The sequence below is a fragment of the Diabrotica undecimpunctata genome, chromosome 1 (genome assembly GCF_040954645.1).
Source record: "Diabrotica undecimpunctata isolate CICGRU chromosome 1, icDiaUnde3, whole genome shotgun sequence".
NCBI lineage: Eukaryota > Metazoa > Arthropoda > Insecta > Coleoptera > Chrysomelidae > Diabrotica > Diabrotica undecimpunctata.
In genome coordinates, this window is record NC_092803.1 from 110316903 (window position 1) to 110339658 (window position 22756).

The 22756-nt window shown below is 30.4% G+C and overlaps 1 protein-coding gene across 1 annotated transcript in view; it reads right to left on the minus strand.

Moving 5' to 3' along the window:
* LOC140452320 (cytochrome P450 4d2-like) overlaps nt 1-13375 on the minus strand; it is a 101880-nt gene extending 88505 nt beyond the window's left edge. Inside the window, exon 1 of the mRNA XM_072546507.1 lies at nt 13167-13375. Within this exon, the coding sequence (XP_072402608.1) occupies nt 13167-13323 (157 nt within the window). The 5' untranslated portion in view covers nt 13324-13375. The remainder of the gene's footprint in view (nt 1-13166) is intronic.
* Nucleotides 13376-22756: the final 9381 nt, after the last annotated feature.

Consider the following 22756-nt stretch of genomic DNA (forward strand, 5'->3'; position numbering starts at 1 on the left):
GTATTTGCTGACGATCTAACGATCCTAGCAAAAACCGAGAAAGAATTAAGAAGAGTTGTGAAGAAAATCATTGAAGAAGCACAGAAATTCGGATTGGAACTAAATGAAGACAAAACCAAATATATGATCATGGGAGGGACAGAAGGGAAAAAAGAAGACTTTAGTGTGAGGTCTGTAAGTGGTAAAAGCTATAGTTTTTAAAGGGTGAACAAATTTGAATACCTGGGTGTAGTTTTCGATGAAAATGGAAAAGAGAAATGGGAGCTCGAAGCCAGAATAACAAAAGGGAATAAAAAATTAGGTAGTTTAAGAGCCCGACTAAACTCAAAATACGTTTCTAGAAAAGGTAAACTCAGAATATATAAAACAGTAATTTGACCCACAGTAACATATGAAGAGAAGAACCAACAATGAATTAATAGCTTTATACAAAGAACCTTCCATTACCAAGTTCGTCAAGTCACAAAGAATAAGATGGTTGGGATATGTGGAAATAATAGCAGCAAACAGAATGCCCAAACTAGTAATAACCAGAAAACTAATCGGCTCCTTAAACACTTGAAGGTGAGGGACTGGAAAAGAAAAGCACAAAATAGAAGCGAATGGAGAAATATTGTCCACCAGGTAATTCAGAGTAGTTAAGAATGTTGTATATACATATTTAAGTTAAAGTTTTGTTTAAAATAATTGTAATTAGTTAATATTAGGATTATTTTAAAAAAAAATGCCCTAGTCCTTAACGGATTGTTGTGTGTAAAAATAAATAAAACTACCGCCAATAGTCAAACTGTTACATGTTTAGTATAGGTATACTGATTTTCTTGCAAAAATGAGATTTTAAATTAAATTTTTGATTCGTTAAAATATAAGTGGACTCACCTTTTTATCACAAATAGTACAGAAAACACTTTCATTATCTATAATCTTCATTTCACTGTTGCCACCAACCCAACTCCGCAATAGACTTGATTTTTGATTCGCTACTTTCGGCATATTTTCAAAAAAGAAATTATTTTTATTTTATAAGCAAAATATTCACAATCACAAGTTGCTTTGCCAGCTGGTAAAGCGAATTTAAAAACGAATTTACTGTATAATACCTACATGCATGTTGGCGCTATTCTTCTGATAAATAATTCCCAGATGGGTTTTCCCAAACAATAAAACTTGTAGATTTAGTAGATATTTGTAATAAAATTATTTTGTATAATCGGTTCACAATTTGTCGATAGCTCACTACAAGTTTAACCCTAATTAGAGAAGTGAAATACAGAGAGGATAGGTAATACGATATAATAGTAAAAACTAACCTGAAACTGACGGTTTAAGATGTTTTCGACTAACCCACCTTGTATCTGAAGGAATACAATACAGCAGGCAACCTTATGATCCGATTACGAAGGTATTTTGGTTACAGATGACCGACCAGTGTCGTATAGTATATGATTGAAACATTTATTTGAACTAAATAAATATATTTTTTAAATTGTACTTATGTATATTGTATTTTTGTTTTAATAAAACTTCTTTATTTTATTCAAAAATAAAAAGTTTCTTGCCATTTGTAAAAGATACATTTATTTAATTAAGGGGAAAGGCGCCAAATGTCGCCTGGCAAAATTTTCAATGTGTTTTAAATGTATCCATTATTTTCAAATCTGGAGAAAACTAATAAATATTTTTGAAAATTTTAAACGCAGAATGAAAGATTACATTATTACTGAGGGCATAAAGTCCCTGAAAACTTCTACAATGTTTATTTTAATATGTTATGTAACAGGGGTGAAAATAAAAGAGAAAATATAGTATAATTTTTAATTGAAAATATTGCATGCAAAAGAAACTTTTTATTTATTCTAATAAATATTTCATTCTGCCTTTAAATTTTTCAAAAATGTTTTTTAGCTTTCTCAGGATTTGAAAAAAAATGAATACATTTAAAAAACATTAAACATTTTGACAGGCGACATTTTGCACCTTTCCCCTTGAATACCTTACGATAACAACTACCTTTACTTACCTTATATAATTACGATTAGAAAATTATTCAAATTCAAAATAAATAGGATCAACTTCGGAATCCGAGTCGTCTTGAGGGTTAATAATTAGCGGTTGTGTCTCTACGGTCGCATCAATTATGTTATCAAGATCCCACATTTTTTGTTCTTCTTCTATTACATGTCTTACTGCATCTTTCCAGTTTTGTTCTGTAATATGTTGTAAAGACTCATATAACAATTCACGTACAGCTTGTATTTTATATGACAGTTTTTTCTAGCCACATAACTTTTCATTTGTGCCCAAATGAGTTCAATTGGATTTATTTCGCAGTGGTAGGGTGGAAGTCTAAGGACTGTGATGTTTCGCCTTTCCGCCATTTTGTCAACTACGTATTTCTTGAACTTAGATTTGTGTTGCCGGGCAATTTTTAAAAGTTCTGCTTTTACCATTCCATCTTCGTAAGGCAGATACTTATTCCGCAGCCAGTCAAGAATACCCTGTTTCTTCCACGCAGTCGTTGGAAGTCTTTCTACTAGTCGTGAATGATACGGTGCATTATCTAATACTATAATTTGAATTTGGTGGTATGTGTTCAATCATCTGCTCAAAATACTCTTCGAAAACATCAGCTGTCATCTCCTCGTGATGGTCTTTTGTGCTTTTGGACTGAAATTTCAACAAACCATACTTAACAAATCCTTTTTCACTGCCAATGTGAGAAATTATTATTTTACTGTTTTTACAGAAGGTGGAGAGATACCAGTAGACCAACCTTCCATAAAGGCTTGCCTGGAGCTTAATATATTTTTATCTGACCAAATTTTTTTTAGGGTATCACCTGAGTTTACCCACGTTTCACCCTGATAGAAGATTGACCTTCCTTCAGCCCGGAATGTTCGTATGGATCTTAGACAATTTCTTCGCCAACATTTTATCTCCTCCCGGTCAATCAAAAGTGATTTTTGGTCTGATTTTTTCGACCGAAAATTTAATTCTTTTAAAACTTGCCACAATTTAGTTCGTCCGATATGAGGCAAATCCGGGTCGTCTCTAACTTCTTGTAAAATTTTGTTTAGGTTTGGTATTTCTTTTTGAAAAAAAAAAATCCATAAATTTTCCTTAGAATACCATTTTTGGCAAATGTATCAATTTCACTAGGCTTTTTCCCTCTCTTTAAGTGTTCGTTTGTGTTTGGGTTAGCTATACCGTGTTTTTTCTTTCTGATAGGAACCTATATATATATATATATATATATATATATATATATATATATATATATATATATATATATATATATATATATATATATATAGTTGACTCCCCTACGCCAGTCATGTTGGCACAACTTTCGACTATGTTGCGAACAGTGTTTGTGGGATTCTGAGAAATCAGACCATCGTGAACATTCAGGACAATAGTCTTCTACCTTCGGATATGAATTCCAGGTTTTCTAGTAAAGTGATTAAACGCAAAGATTAGTATTGAAATATCCAAAGAGATGAGGTATTCTTATTTACAAAATTGTTAATGGTTAAATTCTTATTTTTATTAATATAATATAATAACCAACATTAGCCGTTAAAGTTTTAATTGTTTTTTGCTAAATATATTAGTATTAAAACATTAATAATATTTAATATAACAGTATTCATTATATTATTATTTAATGAATAAACACCTCAGGAATGCCTATGATGATACAAATTTTACGACCGTTTTATGACTTTGTTACCTTACCTAGTACCTGCTATGAATAATTCCAAGAAACTATTATCTAAATATGTATAGAAAACCATTTTATTTATGTGATATTTTCAAATATGTGGCAATATGCTCTTAATCAATTAAATATGAATAGCATATGCATTTATAAAGAAACCCACAAATATGCTACATATATATACACATGCATTTTGCATATAATCCAGTCTCCAGTTATTACTATCATCGGACAAGTGTCAAATTAGTTATTTTGAGATAATCGCATTTAAAGATTTTAGATAAGGATATCAACATATAATATAAAACTAGGATTTTTTTTAAATTTTTTATTTTTACAAAATGTGACTAAGAATCAGATAATAATACTTAAAAAAAAATACATTATTACAGTTTTGATTAAAAAACTTAATTAAACAATTATAGTTTTAGCAAATTGTATTTAGGTTTATTTGCAGAGCATGACTTTTTTGGATTACTCTCTTTTATTGTTCCTTTAAAAATATTAGTGCAATCAAAATTATCCGAAAGATCATAATTGTAATAAATCCGATCAAAGTGGCCTTTCACAAATTTTAGGCATTTGATTTTGAGCCACTTCACTGGTTTTCCGGTTTGGTCAATATTTCTGTTAATAATAAGTTTTTCCGCAAGATCAGTCACAGAAATAGTAGATACAGTCATAGAAATCTTTATACTTCATTTTTTTAATGATATACTCCGGTTTTGAAACATTTATGCCTATTGCGGTTTTATGGATTTTTCTTGATCTACCATGGCGGAAAATGTTCATCCAGTCATGTAAAAAATACACAGGAATATTTTTATTTGCACATTTTATTGCAGAATGTCTCGAATCCACCTCCATGTGGGTGTATTCCGTTTCCAAAAACTTTTGCTCTATAATTTCAACATTACCCAACACTTCCACTGCATACACCAATAAAGCAGCCACATTTGATTGCAGTTCTGCCCACCCCACATAATTTGAGTCCTTTAATGGCTGCACTAGACGTTGTTGGATGTCTGGTATTACATTTTGCAAAACAGTGTAACCACAAGAGATATCATCAATTTCATCTTAAAAAACTACATCATCTAGTACTCTTTGAGCAGGAGGTAACCAAGACGGATCCTTGTCGGAAAAATCAGATCCTAAAACTGCCTCCATCTCTTGTAACTTATTTTTTGGTTACTCATAAAAGCTTTTCTCTAAAATTGTAAAAGAAAAACGACTAAGTGTAACATCTTTATTAACAAGGTTCTGAAACTGTTTTCTTGTGGCATGTTAAATTTAGTATTGTTAAGAAATGTAATTTTCATTACACCAACAATTGTGACTCAATCCCATTATCACAATACTAAATCCTTATTAACCAAATAACAATCTAAATAAAGATAACCTTAAAACAGTACCAACCTACTATTTTTAATGCAATATTTGCTAATTGCCGCCCTCTAGATTCCATCTCTGTGGGACAATTACATTCTATGTACATTCTATCTTAAGTTGTTAAAAAAAACGTTGTAAAAAAATAAAATGACGTTTTTTAAACGTTATTTTATATTTAGATATTATATATATATATATATATATATATATATATATATATATATATATATATATATATATATATATATATATATATATATACAGTGATGAGTGTCTTACCACCCGGCTTTTTAACGTAAGAGATAGAAAACATAGTTACCTTGTGAAATAAAAAGAGATGAAACTCGTAGAGGTGGGAAATAATCGGTAGAAACCTATAATTACATTACATTACCACCATCGATAGTCTTACACCTTTAGACATTAGCTTCGAGCTAAATCACCTCGGTCATAATTATTATGTGTAACAACGTCGTTTGTGTGACGTATTTCCATTTTTAATTTGGCATGAAGTAAAAACTGATTGACCACAATAAAGCAAAAATGTGAATAAAATAATTTAATTAATAGTGATTATTTAATCTAAAGTTTTAAATTATTAACCAAGAATAATTTTTACTATGATTTAAGGACTTTTATACACTCTTGTCACAGAATAATTATCAATCCTTCGTGGCTTAGTGGTAAGAATTCGACACTGCGACACAGACGTCGCAGACGGTTAGAGTTCAAAACCCACATTGTGGTTTTCTTTTTTTTTATATATATAATTTGAAATTATGCAGAGATCATTTTGCTTTAAATCACTAAACATTTATGTCACTAGTTACTAGTATTAGAAGTGTTTAAAGTTAAACATGAATATCTTATTGAAAAAACAGTATCGTTGTACTTCGAAAATAAAGTGAAAATTCTTCAAAATTAAAAGAACGTTTAAAGAATGTTACAATAAGTAAAAATTCTACAAAAATAAACTGTACAGAGGACAGAGAACTGTAAATCTACCTGTACAGAGGAATTGATATTAACACTGAGATTCACCGGATTATTTTGCATTCACAAATGAAGACTGTAAAACTGGAATTGAATTTGAATTATTTTGTATTTCTATTTTATAACATTGTAATAAGAATAAATTGTAAATAATAAGTTTTTCGAAAACTTGTTACCTAATATGTATCATATTTTTTATTATTTTTTGATTGACTAAAACAAAAATTTTATCTTTGGTGTGAATTGAACCCCAACCTTCTTGTCAATAGACCACTTCTCTAACTATTACGCCAATTCCACACATAATAATTGTTTTCCGATAAACATACCTACCTTTAGTTTAGTCAAATATTTCAGTTGAGTTATTTATATTATTAACTAACTTAAAGATTTATAATTTAAAATCGCTACTAATTAATGTTTTTTACTATAATATATCTTAATTTATTCAATCATTTATTCTAACATCAGAAATTATTTAAAATAAAATATTTTCGAAATCATCCGTATAATTATGACTGAAGTCAAATAGCCACGTCTAAAACTAGTTTATCTCGTAGTATCTCACAACTTAATCTATCTTCTATCCTTTCCACTATTTTGCCGGGTGGTAAGACACTCATCACTGTATATATATATATATATATATATATATATATATATATATATATATATATATATATATATATATATATATATTATATATATATATATATATATATATATATATATATATATATATATATATATATATATATATATATATATATATAAATACTCTGTATGAGATCATATCGCGGTGCTTTTCTATATTTTATGTTCTATTAAATGAAAAAAATACAACAAAAATATAACTCTGTCTTACTCTATCTCTTTTAAAACAATAATCGAAATAAACAAAGTTACATTTTTTTAGTATTTAAAACGCGTATCTAAGAAATAAAGCTTAATATAAATAATATTTAAAACAAACCAATTATCGTCATTTCCAACTAGAAAGGTTATTTTACATAAAAATTGCATGACAGATATTGTGATGGCCAATTACTATTTACTAGATAATACTTTTAATACCCGGTTAAATGTATAAATTTCGTTATAATTATAAATAAATATTGAACTTTGATGCAAAGTAATAATTAAACGCTGTGTTTAATTATATTTAGAGGGTTATATTTAAAAATACAAAGTATATACTTTGGAGACTTTGACCATCACATAATGAATAAAGCAAAACTAGTAATTGAATATTATTATACTTACATGTAGCGATATACATCTGCATATACATATACAATATATATATATATATATATATATATATATATATATATATATATATATATATATATATATATACAAGAAATATTGGATATTAGTGACTGTCGATATAAACAAACAACACAGTTTATTAGGGTTGCAGCCAAAAACTGAGCAACATTTATTGTTACTTACTGGAAAAACCTCCAAAATAAAATAATTATTTACCTGTACATAAATTACACTTGTATGCATAACATGTTGCATACCTTTAAGACAGGTATAAAAATTAAAAAGTAAATTCACCCAAAATGGGCCTCTAGTATTTTTTAAAATGAAATATAATATTAAGTACAGCTAATTACTTTTTAATCATAGGGTTTTTACTTTCTGTTCTCTATGTGCCAGAGTTAAAACACACCAGTAAAAGATGCCATAAACAAAGTTTTACTATCTTTACCTAAATTTGAAAAACTTTAGAATGTATTTTGTCCATTATTTTTTATTTTATATTTTATATGTGTGTTATTAATGTTGAGTGTCAATGCTTTTATAAATAATCTCAACGACTAGTAAGTTGCACTGAAGAATTGTGACATTTTATAAATATTTAGGTACATATGTTCTTATTACAGTGTCTTGAAAAAGGAATAAAATCATTCGGTCACCGCTAAGTGACCGAATAAACGAGCATGAAACATAAATCAAAAGCAAAGACTTCGACAGATCACAGATATGCAAACATGTCTATGAAAATAAACACAGGTGTATAATAGAAAGATGCATGAATAATCATGAAAGCAACATACATCAGAAAAAATCAAAGAAGCAGCTCTAGTCCTACTTCATGAAGAAAAATGTGTAGCAAACCTCAGCAGAATATAGAAGGCTTTGGTTGCCAATACTAAAAGAAGAAGAACAAGAATATAATAACAATAGTGAAATAAGAAAATCGTGTACATACTATCTACAACACAATACACAAACATACAATACAAGAGCACACAATATATAAACGCATTATACAGAAGTACACAAAATAATCCATATTTGATTGCCCGAGAAGATTAACTCAGTTATACTCTTTTCACAGAATTCTTAAATAATCTATATTTTTGAAAACGATTTCCGTAGTGAAAGTGGAAATATCAAATATTAGTTTAAAATGTAGTTTTCATTACAATCAATTATGGCTTAATCCAATATAAACATATAAGACTAGCTACAAGAAAACAGTTTCTTGTGGCTTCTTTTAAATTTTTTTTACTCTTTTTCTTTTCATATTTAATCTCCGATTCAATCATCGATTCGATCGACATCAGAATCTAAAAAATTTTGATAAAAAATAATGTCTTATTTGCATTTAGCAGACTTATCGTTACTAACGAAAAAGGTGTAAATAAAATATTTATGTCTCTGTATCCTAAATTGCATTTAGCCCTAAACTTTTAGCAGGGCCCAAAATCAAAATAATTGAGTGAAAAAATATTCAGTCATTATCATTCTCTTTGGCTTTATCCCTATGCGGGGTTGGGTTTCCTAATTACATTTCTCCATGCGATTCATACGATTCAATCTTCAGTCATACTTATATTAATCCCTGTAAGCGACATGTCCTGCGTAAATGGCTCTTTTGCTTCTTCGTTAGCTCGTGGACTATATATTTATTTCTTCTATAAGGTTAGTTGAAGTTAACTGCAGGCTCAATCGTCTAATTGGTCTACCTTTAAAGGTTGCTAAGTATTGTTTGTGTAATAAAACTCATCACATCCTAAATACCATATATGTTGACACTACCCGGCCGGACTACAATACGTTAAAAGTTAGTTACTAGATAGATAGATATATCTCATTCATTGTCTCACAACCGTCACCTTCAAAAATAAAATCTCAATAAATAACACATATTTCATAAATATATCTCTAGAATAAATATAAATAACTTTTAAATAACTCAATGGCATAGCACATTACTTTCATCAAACAAATAATTACATTACACCTATGTCTACTTCATTGGATAAAATCTGTCTCCTCAAGAACTTTCCCGTTTACTGTCAAACAATTACAATAATAGACTTGAGTTCTCCAATCAACAATACAGGATAGTTTGAACCATGTTCTTTCAACCATAAATTAATAGAGTACCGGCATGTAAGTAATGTTTTATTTATTTGTTCATTTATTAATTCATTGCAGTTTAATAGACTATTTTACCAATTTGTGGGTCTTACCTTGTCTGCTTAAACATTTTATTCATTTGAAAAACCACAGACATGTAATATTGGCATAATTACTGTAATTTATATAATTTATATCATCTATCTTTGTTTATCTTTATTAGACAACACCCTAATATGGGTTTATTATTTCAGCATTTATTTAACTTTGTATCGAGACCTGAAGATGCTTTGCATATTGTAGAAAGCGAAACCGGTCATCTGGATAGTTAAATTAAATTGATTGTGAGTAAGTCTAACTTATTATTTCTTTTAAGAATTACAAGGTTTAAGGTCGGGCAGATCACGCCCGGAATGGTAAAAGCAGAACTTTTAAAAATTACCCGGCAACACAAATCTGAGTTCAAGAAATACGTAGTTGACAAAATGGCGGAAAGGCGAAACATCACAGTCTTTAGACTTCCACCCTACCACTGCGAAATAAATCCAATTGAACTCATTTGGGCACAAATGAAAAGTTATGTGGCTAGAAAAAGTACGTCATATAAAATACAAGCCGTACGTGAATTGTTATACGAGTCTTTATAACATAGTACAAAACAAAACTGGAAAGATGCAGTAAGACATGTAATAGAAGAAGAACAAAAAATGTGGGATCTTGATAACATAATTGATGCGACCGTAGAGATTATTAACCTAATTATTAACCCTCAAGACGACTCGGATTCCGAAGTTGATCCTATTTATTTTGAATTTGAATAGTTTTCTAATCGTAATTATATAAGGTAAGTAATAGTAGTTGTAATCGTAAGGTATTAAAGGGGAAAGGCGCAAAATGTCGCCTGTCAAAATCAATGTGTTTTAAATGTATCCATTTTTTTTTCAAATCCTGAGAAAACTAAAAAGCATTTTTGAAAACTTTAAAGGCAGGATGAAATATTTTTTAGAATAAATAAAAAGTTTCTTTTGCATGCAATATTTTCAATTAAAAATTATACTATATTTTCTCTTTTATTTTCACCCCTGTTACATAACATATTAAAATAAACATTGTAGAAGTTTTCAGGGACTTTCCGCCCTGAGTAATAATGTAATCTTTCATTCTGCGTTTAAATTTTTCAAAAATATTTATTAGTTTTCTCCGGATTCGAAAATAATGGATACATTTAAAACACTTTGGAAATTTTGCCAGGCGACATTTGGCGCCTTTTTCCTTAATTAAATAAATGTATCTTTTACAAATGGCAAGAAACTTTTTATTTTTGAATAAAATAAATAAGTTTTATTAAAAAATACAATTTACATAAGTACAATTTAAAAAATATATTTATTTAGTTCAAATAAATGTTTCAATCATATACTCCACGACACTGGTCGTTCATTTCTAACCATTCAAAATACCCCCGTAATAGGATTATAAGGTATTGTATTCCTTCAGATATAAGGTGGGTTAGTCGAAAACGTCTTAAATCGTCAGTTTTAGGTTGGTTTTTACTATTATATCGTATTACCTATCCTCTCTGTATTTCAGTTGTCTAATTAGGGTTAAACTTGTAGTGAGCTATCAACAAATTGTGAACCGTGTATAGAAAAGGATACCAAATGGGAGAAAAAACAATTAAAATAATCTACCATACAGACGACGCAATACTACTCTCTCAAAATGAAGATATTTTACAACGTATGCTGCACCAATTTAATGTAACAGCCAGAAAATTTAACATGTTAATTTCCCCCAAAAAAACAAAATGCCTAGTTATAATAGAAAATTTACTTAGATGTAAATTGGAGCTAGAAGGTTAGATAATAGAACAAGTGAGGGAGTGTAAATATCTAGGCATTACATTATCTAGCTACGCAAAGCTCGAAACCGAAGTGGAAGATCAAGTGAATAGAGCGAACAGAGCCCCAGGTTGCCTGAATGAAACAGTATGGAGAAATAAAAATATCGGAAAATAAATGAAAGGCAGAATTTACAAAACAGTCATCAAAACAATAATTACATATGCATCAGAAATACACACAGAGAGAACAAAAAGAATGTTAGAAACAGCAGAGATAAAAACACAGATACACGACGTAGATGCAAGGCGGAGAACATCAAGGATTGGGTAAGAAATAGAAGAGTAGAATAAAACGATCATATAAGCCGAATGACAACCAATGGAGCAGTAAAGACGACAAGAGATGGTTCCTCTTGTCGTCTTGAGAAAGACTATCAGTAGGAAGACCACGAAAACGAGATAACGACAACTTACTGGAGGCACATTAAAAATGTATTTTAATAGAAGTGCTTCTGATTTTCCTCAAAATTTTATTTCTGTATTCTATTTTCAGGACTGTCTTTTCTGTTTGAATACATTTTTTCTACTTTTCTTTAACCTAAATAGACCCTATTTTTTATCTTTTAACATCTATTACTTGATTGTTTGTGGTACTTTTCGTTTTTTTTTAATTTAGTGTTGCTTTTTTGTTTCATGTCTAGCACAAGCAACTTGTGTTGTTGCCTCACTAACTATCTCCTTGCCGTCCATTTGTTATATCTTCTTTTCTTGTCATAAAATAATTTATTTAGCAGTCCATTCGTTCAGTTTCGTACGTAGTAAGTTAAGTTTCTCTCTATTTAAAGAAAGTGTTAACTATCACCACATTTAATGCTGTCGATAATTTAAGCGTATTATATCCAGCTTTATTTCCAATTCCAAATCCTAGTTTTTTATGTATTGCTTCATATCCTATCCCCTAATAATTATTAAATAATTGAGGTATTGCGTTTGATTACGTTTGATTACGTTTTTGTTTAAATTGTCGAGTGTTTTATTTGTAAGCGTTATAAGGTAGAAAATTAACACAATCAACAAGTAGTCTTAACGTTATAGAGATCATGATACTTAAGGTATTGTAAAAAATAATATGCATAGCTTTCCAAGAAAACTAAGAAAAAATGTTTAAATAGGTAAAAGAAACTATGTTTTCTAAATCACTAAATATTAATTCTTGTACCGGCATCATTTAGATTACCATTAATTTATTAATTAATTAATCATTTAAGACCCGAAGATGCATAGCAAATTATAGTATGCAAAGCCGGTCGTTGGTGGTAGAATTAAATAGATTGTGAGTAATTTTTATTCTTATTTCTTTTACATATTTGGAATGGACTCACACAGGCCACATATTCAGGATTTAAAAAAATGTTTAGTTTTAATTAATATGCAGTGGAAAAATTCCTTAAAATAATATAGCAATGAACAGACAAACAATTTTAGCAACATATATCAAAACCAAAAATTTAGATTTATAAATATTCAGGTACAAGGGAAACTTTGTTCTCTATAAACCTCATTAAATAAAGAGATATCAATGTCAACCTGTCATTTTACATGTTACATAGATTATAATAAAGCGTTTATTAAGGTCAGACAAAATGACCAATTTAATTAAACAATAAAGGAAATGAATTTTCCGAAAAAATTTAGATTAAATGGACTACTGTGTATTATCGACGACGCCGACGTCGTAAAACGCGATAATAAAATAAAAATTAATCAATAATACAACATTTGCAGACGGCGGATTGACTAAAGAATTTATAAACTATGATCATGGTATGTACTTACCGTATAAAGGCTTAAGTATTACCATATAAATGTTTCCAAAAAATAAATTAGGTTTGGGACCGGGAAAGTCTCTTAATGATCTCTGTCTGATATATGCTAATGTAAAAAAACATAATAATGAAATAAAAGCAAATATCGCAAACGCCAATGCAATCATTATCGACTAGTTTAATATACGAACAAAACCACTTTGATGAATTTTGCACATTTCTAATTATTTATATGTTCAAAGTTAATAATATAGGGTCATCGCTTGTAACGTATATAGAATATTATTCTGAGTGCTAATATTTAACTGACGCTTTTGCTAAACACATGCAGTTTTACCGAATGTAGCAGGTTTTAAACAAATACAAACGATGGAGATACAAAGAAATATATCGGGATGGCCCATGAAGTAAAGAATAAAGAAGTTTAATAAAAAACTAATTTTTTGGAATAAAAACGTCAAGAGCGCAATAAAACTTCATACATTGTCTTACATTCGTGTTTGTCTAGTCGGTAAAGTTTCTATGAAGATTTTTTACCAACTACTACGCTGCTTTATATAATCGCTTATAGTACACTGTATTCTTTTACCTATATTTTGCCACACAATTTTGAGAGTGCAATAGATCTAATTAATTTTTCACCTCAACAACATTTTTACTCATTCTAGTAATGTCTTCGTTTGAAAAATTGACAATGATTAATGTTATGTGTATTTTAAAGACTACTGTTAATAAATCCAATATTGTAAAGCGGCCACTATACTACTCGCAAAGTTGATCGAAGTTCAGCGAGTACGAGAGTGAAGACAGGTACTTCATGCGACTTCGCTTCGCCTTGTTCTATTTCCGTTCTGTGTCGGTTTTTCGCGTCCAAGTCAAAGGGACCGAAGTTCGAATACGAAGTGTCACACTACATTACTCGACTTCACAAGTATGTAGAGAGTCACCTCGCCTCGATTAACTTTACTTCGACACTTCGTCCAAAGAACTTCGATCGAGAGTGTAGACGGCGTTTAAGTAGTTTACTTGTGTAAAGCACTTGATAAAATAAACCAGAATTATGCAATGCCCAGATAAAAAACATAAAACGCTTATAACGCCTTAACCCCAAATTAACTTTTTTTTCTAAAATAAGAAAAAATCATAATCTGTGTTATTTGTTACATAACAATCAAAATTATATAATAATATTTTTGATTATTTTATTAATTTTTGAAATAAAGTCTGATCTATAAATAGATCGGAAATAATTTAATCAAAATCTTCCCTTTTTGTGCTCTATGTTTGTCTATTTCAAATATCTTTGTTTTTCTTTCCCCGGTATAAAGTTGATCATATCGATTTTTATACCCTTCTGCTTCAGCTTTTGCTAATGCTACTTTTATTTCCCTTTTAGAGTTCTTTAGTTTTAAAAGAATGTGTTAACAATCCCCAAATCTAATGCTGTTTCTAATTCAAGCATATCATCTACAGCTTTATTTCTAGCTCCAGTGCCTATTTCTTAAAAATACATGTATTGCTTTATATTCTATCTTGGACTAGCCTAAATTAAAATCTATATTAAAATATTTTCCTGTTATCACTTTCTCCGATGATAAGATATCACTTATTATGTCTCCTAATTGATTATAGAAGGATTTTTCCTGTTTCTTAGTCAGCCCCATTTGAAGAGCATACACAAATAACATTCTATAATTCTTTATTAAGTTAAAATCTTACTGACATTATTTTATCATTCGTTCTTACAACTTCTACTACGTTATCTTTCATTTCATTATCACCCATTATAACAACTTTATTTTTAGTGTAACTTTTTCCTACATACCGTAATTTTTATGCTTCAACCTAGATCTTTCGCCCTTTATGCCTTCAATCCACTCATGAATGCAAGCAATTTGAATTTTTCCCAATTTTAAGGATATCCACTAACTCCAAACTCTTACCTGTATTACGTCCAAAATTTAAAGTACTTATTCTAATATTTTAATCTGTTATGTTGTTCCCCCTGAAATAGTCCTCACCCAAAAATCCGCATGAAAGCTCAATTTGCTTTCAGAACATTCTACATCTGGAGATTCCATTATTTCAGTATAATTTTCATTACATTGGAGGGTCTTTTCATTATTACGGCCTCAAAATATTTTCGGACGTTTGATGTCTTAATGCCTCTTCTATCAACATCATTAGCATGTCCTCCACGATTTAGCCAGCACACCATTAATGTAATCAAACTACAGTATTACCCCACATCCGCTTGAATTTTTTATGTAAACCAGATTTTCTACGGTAATCACTAGCCTATAAGCCAATGTATTGTTGCCAGAAATGTTTACTTATATTATAGTTGTTATTTTGTTTGGGAGTAAATATAATATCTATTTTATTTTATATGCCTATATATAAATACGAAGGCGAAGCACGCCTTCGATGGATAGGACATATAATTAGGCAAGATGAAGATGCAACAATCAGAAAAATTTTCGACCGAAGAGGACCAGTGGGAAGACGAGCCAGAGGAAGACCAAAACTTAGGTATCAAGATAACATAGAGGATGATCTAAAATTCATCGGAGTTAAAGTATTGAGAAGAGTTGCCAGAGACCGGGGCGAATGGAAGATTGTTCTGAAGAAGGCTTTAGCTCAAAACGAGCTGTAATGCCACTGATGATGATGATGATGATTTTATTTTATATGTATATATATATATATATAAATATATATATATATATATATATATATATATATATATATATATATATATATATATATATATATATATATATATATATATATATATATATATATATATATATGAAACTTTAAACAAAGAACTTCAATCATAAGACGAGCTTCACTTAAGGCGAGCTCAAAAGGCCAGAGAGGTTTTGAAAGAAGTTAAAATTGCAAACATATGTAACAAAAGAAATTGTATGGATTTATCTTTAATTTGGAAAAAGCCTTATGGTTTCTAACTTTAATCTGCACCATACCATACTATAAAGGAAAAATGTATGTGTACACACTTTGGGTATTCACGAATTTAGCGACGAAGGCAAGGTTTTTCTATATGTCTGGGATAAATCTACAGCCCCTCGAGCAGCATCAAACATAGGACCTTATTATTCTAAGTATATTCTTAAAAACAAAAAGGACGTAAGTAAGGTAAGGACGACATTACATTTGGTACCGTAAAATGGGGTGTACTTGACCGCTGGGGTGAATTTGTCTGAAAAGTTCGAAAATGTTTCCAACAGGCGTATTTTTTTTGTTATTAATATTAGTAAATTGTATGCTAATTATGTTTATTGTAAATGTATGTTGAACATATTTTACGTAAAAATTAAGAGTTCTTTTCTTGCATATACTAAAAACGCGGCCTCTAAATTATTAACTTAATTTATAAGAAAATAAATATTCTTAAACTTTGATATAAAAATTATTATACTAAAAATATTATTGGCAACTGTTGGTAATATTTCGACAAATCATTAAATGTAGATAAAAGTACCAGTTACTAATTTTGAATAAGTTTTTAAGTTTCGTTATAATCTTTAAAATTTGTCAACTTGTGCACTTTTCGCTTGAATTTGGGGCGAAGTTGACCGCCGAGGTAAAGATATTTATCAGGTCAAAACTTGCAGGATAAAATAGGATAGAACTTGATAGATTGAATCGGCGTTGCTTATTGTTTCATTGCTAGTTTAGTTTGAAACGCGGACGGGAGCTGACCCTTAAAATATTTTTAAAGATAATTACGAACTTATCAACAATAAATCTGTAAAATGCTGAGGGTGTATAAACGTAATGATGGTGCAAAAAATCTTAAACAATACAGTGTGGAAACGCTAGAAAAGTCTTTAGCAGAAGCTGTAGATGAAATAAGAAGTGCTAATGCAGCAGCAAAAAAATACAAAATTCCAAAAGGTGCATTAATGGACAGAATACATGGGCGATGCATTAAACAACATGGTGCTCAAACTGTTTTTACCAAACTTGAAGAAGATGATTTTGTGGATGCAGTGATTACTTGTACGAATTGGGTATTCCCAATAAATACATTGGATCTTCGTTTAACTGCAAAAGCTTACCTAGACCGTCTTGGTAAAGACTCACTCTTTAAAAATAATTTTCCTGTGTACGGTTGAGCTAAGGGGTTTCTAGAGAGACACAAACAAACTTTAAGTAAACGCTTAGGCAACAACATAAAAAGAGCTCGTGCTGCCGTCGATGCTGAAACATTAACAAATCTTTTTGAGGAATTTAGCAAAACAATTGAAGGTGCCGACCCTGCTGCAATATTTAATTACTACGAAAGAAAAAATTACTGCACGAGTGGAAGAAAGCCAATCCAAACTCATCGTCTGTTGAGAAAAGTTTGCTTCCAAGATTATTAAAAAAACATTTTGGAAAATGGAAATGGAGCTGTCTGCTGCAGTTAACGCTAGAAAGGGGTTTTATGCTTGTGGTATTGGTCCTTTGTATAAAGATAAACTTTTAGCAAAAATTCCTAATAAGAAGCAAACCACTTATCGAAACAGTGCTGATGTATCAGAGGTACTATTATATTATTTGAAAGAACAGAGAAATCCCAAAAAAACGTGAGCCTACAATAAAACGAAAGAAACTTAATGTTATATCTGGAAGATCAGTTGCGTATGTAGACAGTCCAGAGAAAGAAATTGACGACGATAACATGCCTTCTACTGAAGCAAGTTTAAAATTTATTTAAATTATTCCCCTTAGAAAATTAATTTCACGCCGGCTATGTCTACATATTTTGTTAAAAGCCTTAAAAATAACCCAACAGCACGATTCGCTACGCTTTTTTTTTAACAATGAAATATTTCGCCAAATGTTCCCTGATCTTTTTATCTATTTTTTGCTTAATAGAAATATTTCCTAGTAACAAAGGATTCAGTGCCTATTGTGAAATCCCCTATCTACCTTCTCAGAAAACTGTTGGTTGGTTTTCGGCGAAAGTATAATTCCTGTCAGGAAATAGTGGTTAGGTTACAAAAATGACCTCACTAGCCTTGCTATTTAAATATCAATTTTGCGTAGCACTCTTTAGCCAATACTACCACTCCTTTTGTATCTTTAGCTTGCCTAAGATCAGAATTCGAATTTATTTTCGAGTTGGTTACTGTGGCAAGCGGTTTGTTCTCCATCACACGGCGGTAAGCGTATTTTCATTTAATTTCTATCTATATAAAATATCTTTAGACAGTGAGTCCTGTATTAACTATTTTCCCTTTTGTCAAACAGACGTATTCCAATTCGAAGGAACGAAGTCACCTCTGTTTGCCGATCGTTCATCTTTATTCGACGACATCGTTCATCTCTACCCTCATTCGACGCCATCGTTCATCTCTACCTTCATTCGACGCCATCGTTCATCTCTATCTTCATTCGACACCTTCAAGTAGAGATAGTGCAAGCACTCATGACCACGGCGCAGTAGACGAAATTTGGTTTAGTCCCCACTTCCATGCGAAACGCATTGTACTATGCACTGTATAATTCCACTTACAATAGAACCTTTCTGCCTTTACGTGAATTTGACTTCGCCTTCGCGCAGCTCCATGGTCAGGAGTGTTTGAACTATCTCTAACACAAAAAAGTATTATTTCAGCCAAAAATTTGGCGAAGAGGCGAGCTGTGTTTTGAATGGACATATAATTTTAAATAATAAGTAACTTTTTTTTTGTAATAACAAGTTTTTATTAAAATGTTTATTATAATTTAAAATCATTTTTGTGTGTTTATCTTCACCCCAGTTAACTAAAAATCGTTTTTATTGAGTAAAATCATAGGCAGCCAACAAGTATTTTATTTTTCTGAGTTCGGTTTTTTAAAATAACCGATGTTTTTTCTATTAAAATTAAAGTTAAGACTTATGCACATAATATACAAAAATATATGATCATTTTATTTTGTTCTTTAAACAAAATATTTTTAGTTGAAGTTGAAAAACGGTCAAATACATCCCATTTTACGGTAATGCGTGTGGGAGGCAGAATAGGAACTTTAATTAGTGTTTGTTTTAGATGAAACGGATTGCAGGTTCCGACAATTTAGAAACATTAGACCATAAATTTATAGAATTGGAACATTCCTTTCTACCTAATAATCGTGATTTCGGCGTAATAGAACTGTACGCCAAGAAGAGAATGCAGTATGTTTTTGACGACTGGTACAGAGTGTTCAAAAAGTTTCACACAAAGAAACCGTATCGTGTTTACAAGGTAGACAGAAATAATTTTGTATCTTTACAAAACCGGGACGCAGCTGTTGCTGGATGGTAAATAATATTATCCATGACATCCTAATGGCGTCTTCTTCTTTTTGTAGTGACGTGTCCGATTTTGTAACACTGGCGATCATATTGGCTAAAATAATTTCGATTACGATAGCTCGAAATGAATCAGCACATGTCATATACCTATACCACCCTCAGATATCTCGTAGCCAGAATTTTCTTCTTCGGCCTATAATATTAGTTTTAAAAGCTTATACTTCTCTGCATGACTCCATCATGTGCCAGAAATATTTCATCAGCCGATTCTTCGCTAACAAACTATATTTTTCATTAAAAAAGATGATACATATAGATACGCATTAATTTCTACATTCTCAATATTTAGGAGTTTTAAAGTTTTGAAGTTAAAAAAGTATTGTTTAGAGCTTATCTTAAATTTACTATATTTTATAAGAGTTTGAACTGATAAAACTAGAATTAACTATCGATAAATTTTGCTATCCTTCGTTCACAAATTGTTGAGAGCACGAAATGTGCCTCAAACTCATAAAACGGTCGTAAATCATAGGCGTTCCTAAGGTGAGATGTTTATTCATTAAATAACAATATAATGTTTTAATACTGTTATATATAATATTGATAATATTTTAATACTAATATATTTAGCAAAAAAACAATTAAAACTTTCACGACTAATGTTAATTATTATATTATATTAATAAAAATAAGAATTTAACCATTAACAAGTTTGTAAATAAGAATACCTTATCTCTTTGGATATTTCAATACTAATCTTCGCGTTTAATCACTTTACTAGAAAACCTGGAATTCATATCCGAAGGTACTATTCGTTGCAAGATTTTTAATAATATAATTATATTCGAAACTTAATTTGAAAGGGTGAAGTTTACGAACGAAAACAATTTTTTTGTTTAGTACATTTTTGATCGCATGTTATTTACGGCTCGTCGGTGTTTCCGCGTCTACGGCAGTAATTAGCGTCTCGAATATTTCTTTTGCGAATTATATGCAGTGTGTGAGTAATTTTTTGTTCCATATACCTACGAACATATACGTACCTTTCGTTCGTGCTCGTTTTGTTGGATTGTTTGTGATGGCTTCATTATCAAGTTTTACACCGGTACTGTTGCGTACAGTCAGTAAGTCTGTCTATTCACCAAGAGAGAAGACTATTGTCCTGAATGTTCACGATGCTCTGGTTTCTCAATCCCACAAACACTGTTCGCAACATAGTCGAAAGTTGTGCCAACATGACTAGCGTAGGAGAGTCAACTATGTATAGGTTCCTATCAGAAAGAAAAAAACACGGTATATCTAACCCAAACACAAACGAACACTTAAAGAGTGTGAAAAAGCCTATTGAAATTGATAAATTTGCCAAAAATGGTATTCGAAGGAAAATTCATGGATTTTTTTTTCAAAAAAGAAATACCAAACCTAAACAAAATTTTACAAGAAGTTAGAGACGACCCGGATTTGCCTCATATCGGACGAACTAAATTGTGGCAAGTTTTAAAAGAATTAAATTTCCGGTGGGAGAAATCAGACCAAAAATCACATTTGATTGACCGGGAGCAGATACTATGTTGGAGAAGAAATTATCTAAGATCCATACGAAAATTCCGGGCCGAAGGAAGGCCAATCTTCTACCAGGATGAAACGTGGGTAAACTCAGGTCATACTCTAAAAAAAATTCAGATAAAAATATATTAAGCTCCAGGCAAGCCTTTATGGAAGGTTGGTCTACTGGTATCTCCCCACCTTCTGGTAAAGGCAGTAGATTAATAATTTCTCACATTGGCAGTGAAAAGGGATTTGTTAAGCATGGTTTGTTGAAATTTCAGTTTAAAAACACAAAAGACTATCACAAGGAGATGACAGCTGATTCGAAGAGTATTTTGAGCAGATGATTAAACATATAACACCAAATTTAATTATAGTATTAGATAGTAAACCTTATCATTCACGACTAGTAGAAAGACTTCCAACGACTGCGTGGAAGAAACAGGATATGCTTGACCGGCTGCGGAATAAGTATCTGCCTTACGAAGATGGAATGGTAAAAGCAGAACTTTTAAACATTGCCCGGCAATACAAATCTAAGTTCAAGAAATACGTAGTTGACAAAATGGCGGAAAGGCGAACCATCATAGTCTTTAGACTTCCACCCTACCACTGCGAAATAAATCCAATTGAACTCATTTGGGCACAAATGAAAAGTTATGTGGCTAGAAAAAATACGTCATATAAAATACAAGATGTACGTGAATTGTTATACGAGTCTTTACAACATATTACAAAACAAAACTGGAAAGATGCAGTATGACATGTAATAGAAGAAGAACAAAAAATGTGGGATCTTGATAACATAATTGATGCGACCGTAGAGATACAACCGCTAATTATTAACCCTCAAGACGACTCGGATTCCGAAGTTGATTCTATTTATTTTGAATTTGAATAGTTTTCTAATCGTAATTATATAAGGTAAGTAATAGTAGTTGTAATCGTAAGATATTAAATGGGAAAGGCGCAAAATGTCGCCTGTCAAAATGTTCAATGCGTTTTAAATGTATCCATTTTTTTTTCACATCCTGAGAAAACTAAAAAGCATTTTTGAAAAATTTAAAGGCAGAATGAAATATTTATTAGAATAAATAAAAAGTTTCTTTTGCATGCAATATTTTCAATTAAAAATTATACTATAAATTTTCTTTTATTTTCACCCCTGTTACATAACATATTAAAATAAACATTGTAGAAGTTTTCAGGGACTTTCTGCCCTGAGTAATAATGTAATCTTTCATTCTGCGTTTAAATTTTTCAAAATTATTTATTAGTTTTCTCCGGATTCGAAAATAATTGATACTTTTAAAACACATTGTAAATTTTGCCAGGTGACATTTGGCGCCTTTTTCCTTAATTAAATAAATGTATCTTTTACAAATGGCAAGAAACTTTTTATTTTTTAATAAAATAAATAAGTTTTATTAAAAAATACAATTGAAACAAGTACAATTTAAAAAAATATGTTTACTTAGTTCAAATAAATTTTTCAATCATATACTCTACGACACTGGTCGGTCATCTCTAACCATTCAAAATACCCCCGTAATAGGATTATAAGGTATTGTATTCCTTCTGATATAAGGTGGGTTAGTCGAAAACATCTTAAACCGTCAATTTTAGGTTGGTTTTTACTATTATATCGTATTACCTATCCTCTCTGTATTTCAGTTTTCTACTTAGGGTTAAACTTGTAGTGAGCTATCAACAAATTGTGAACCGACGTATTCGATTTTCGATGGATTTTGTTTAGA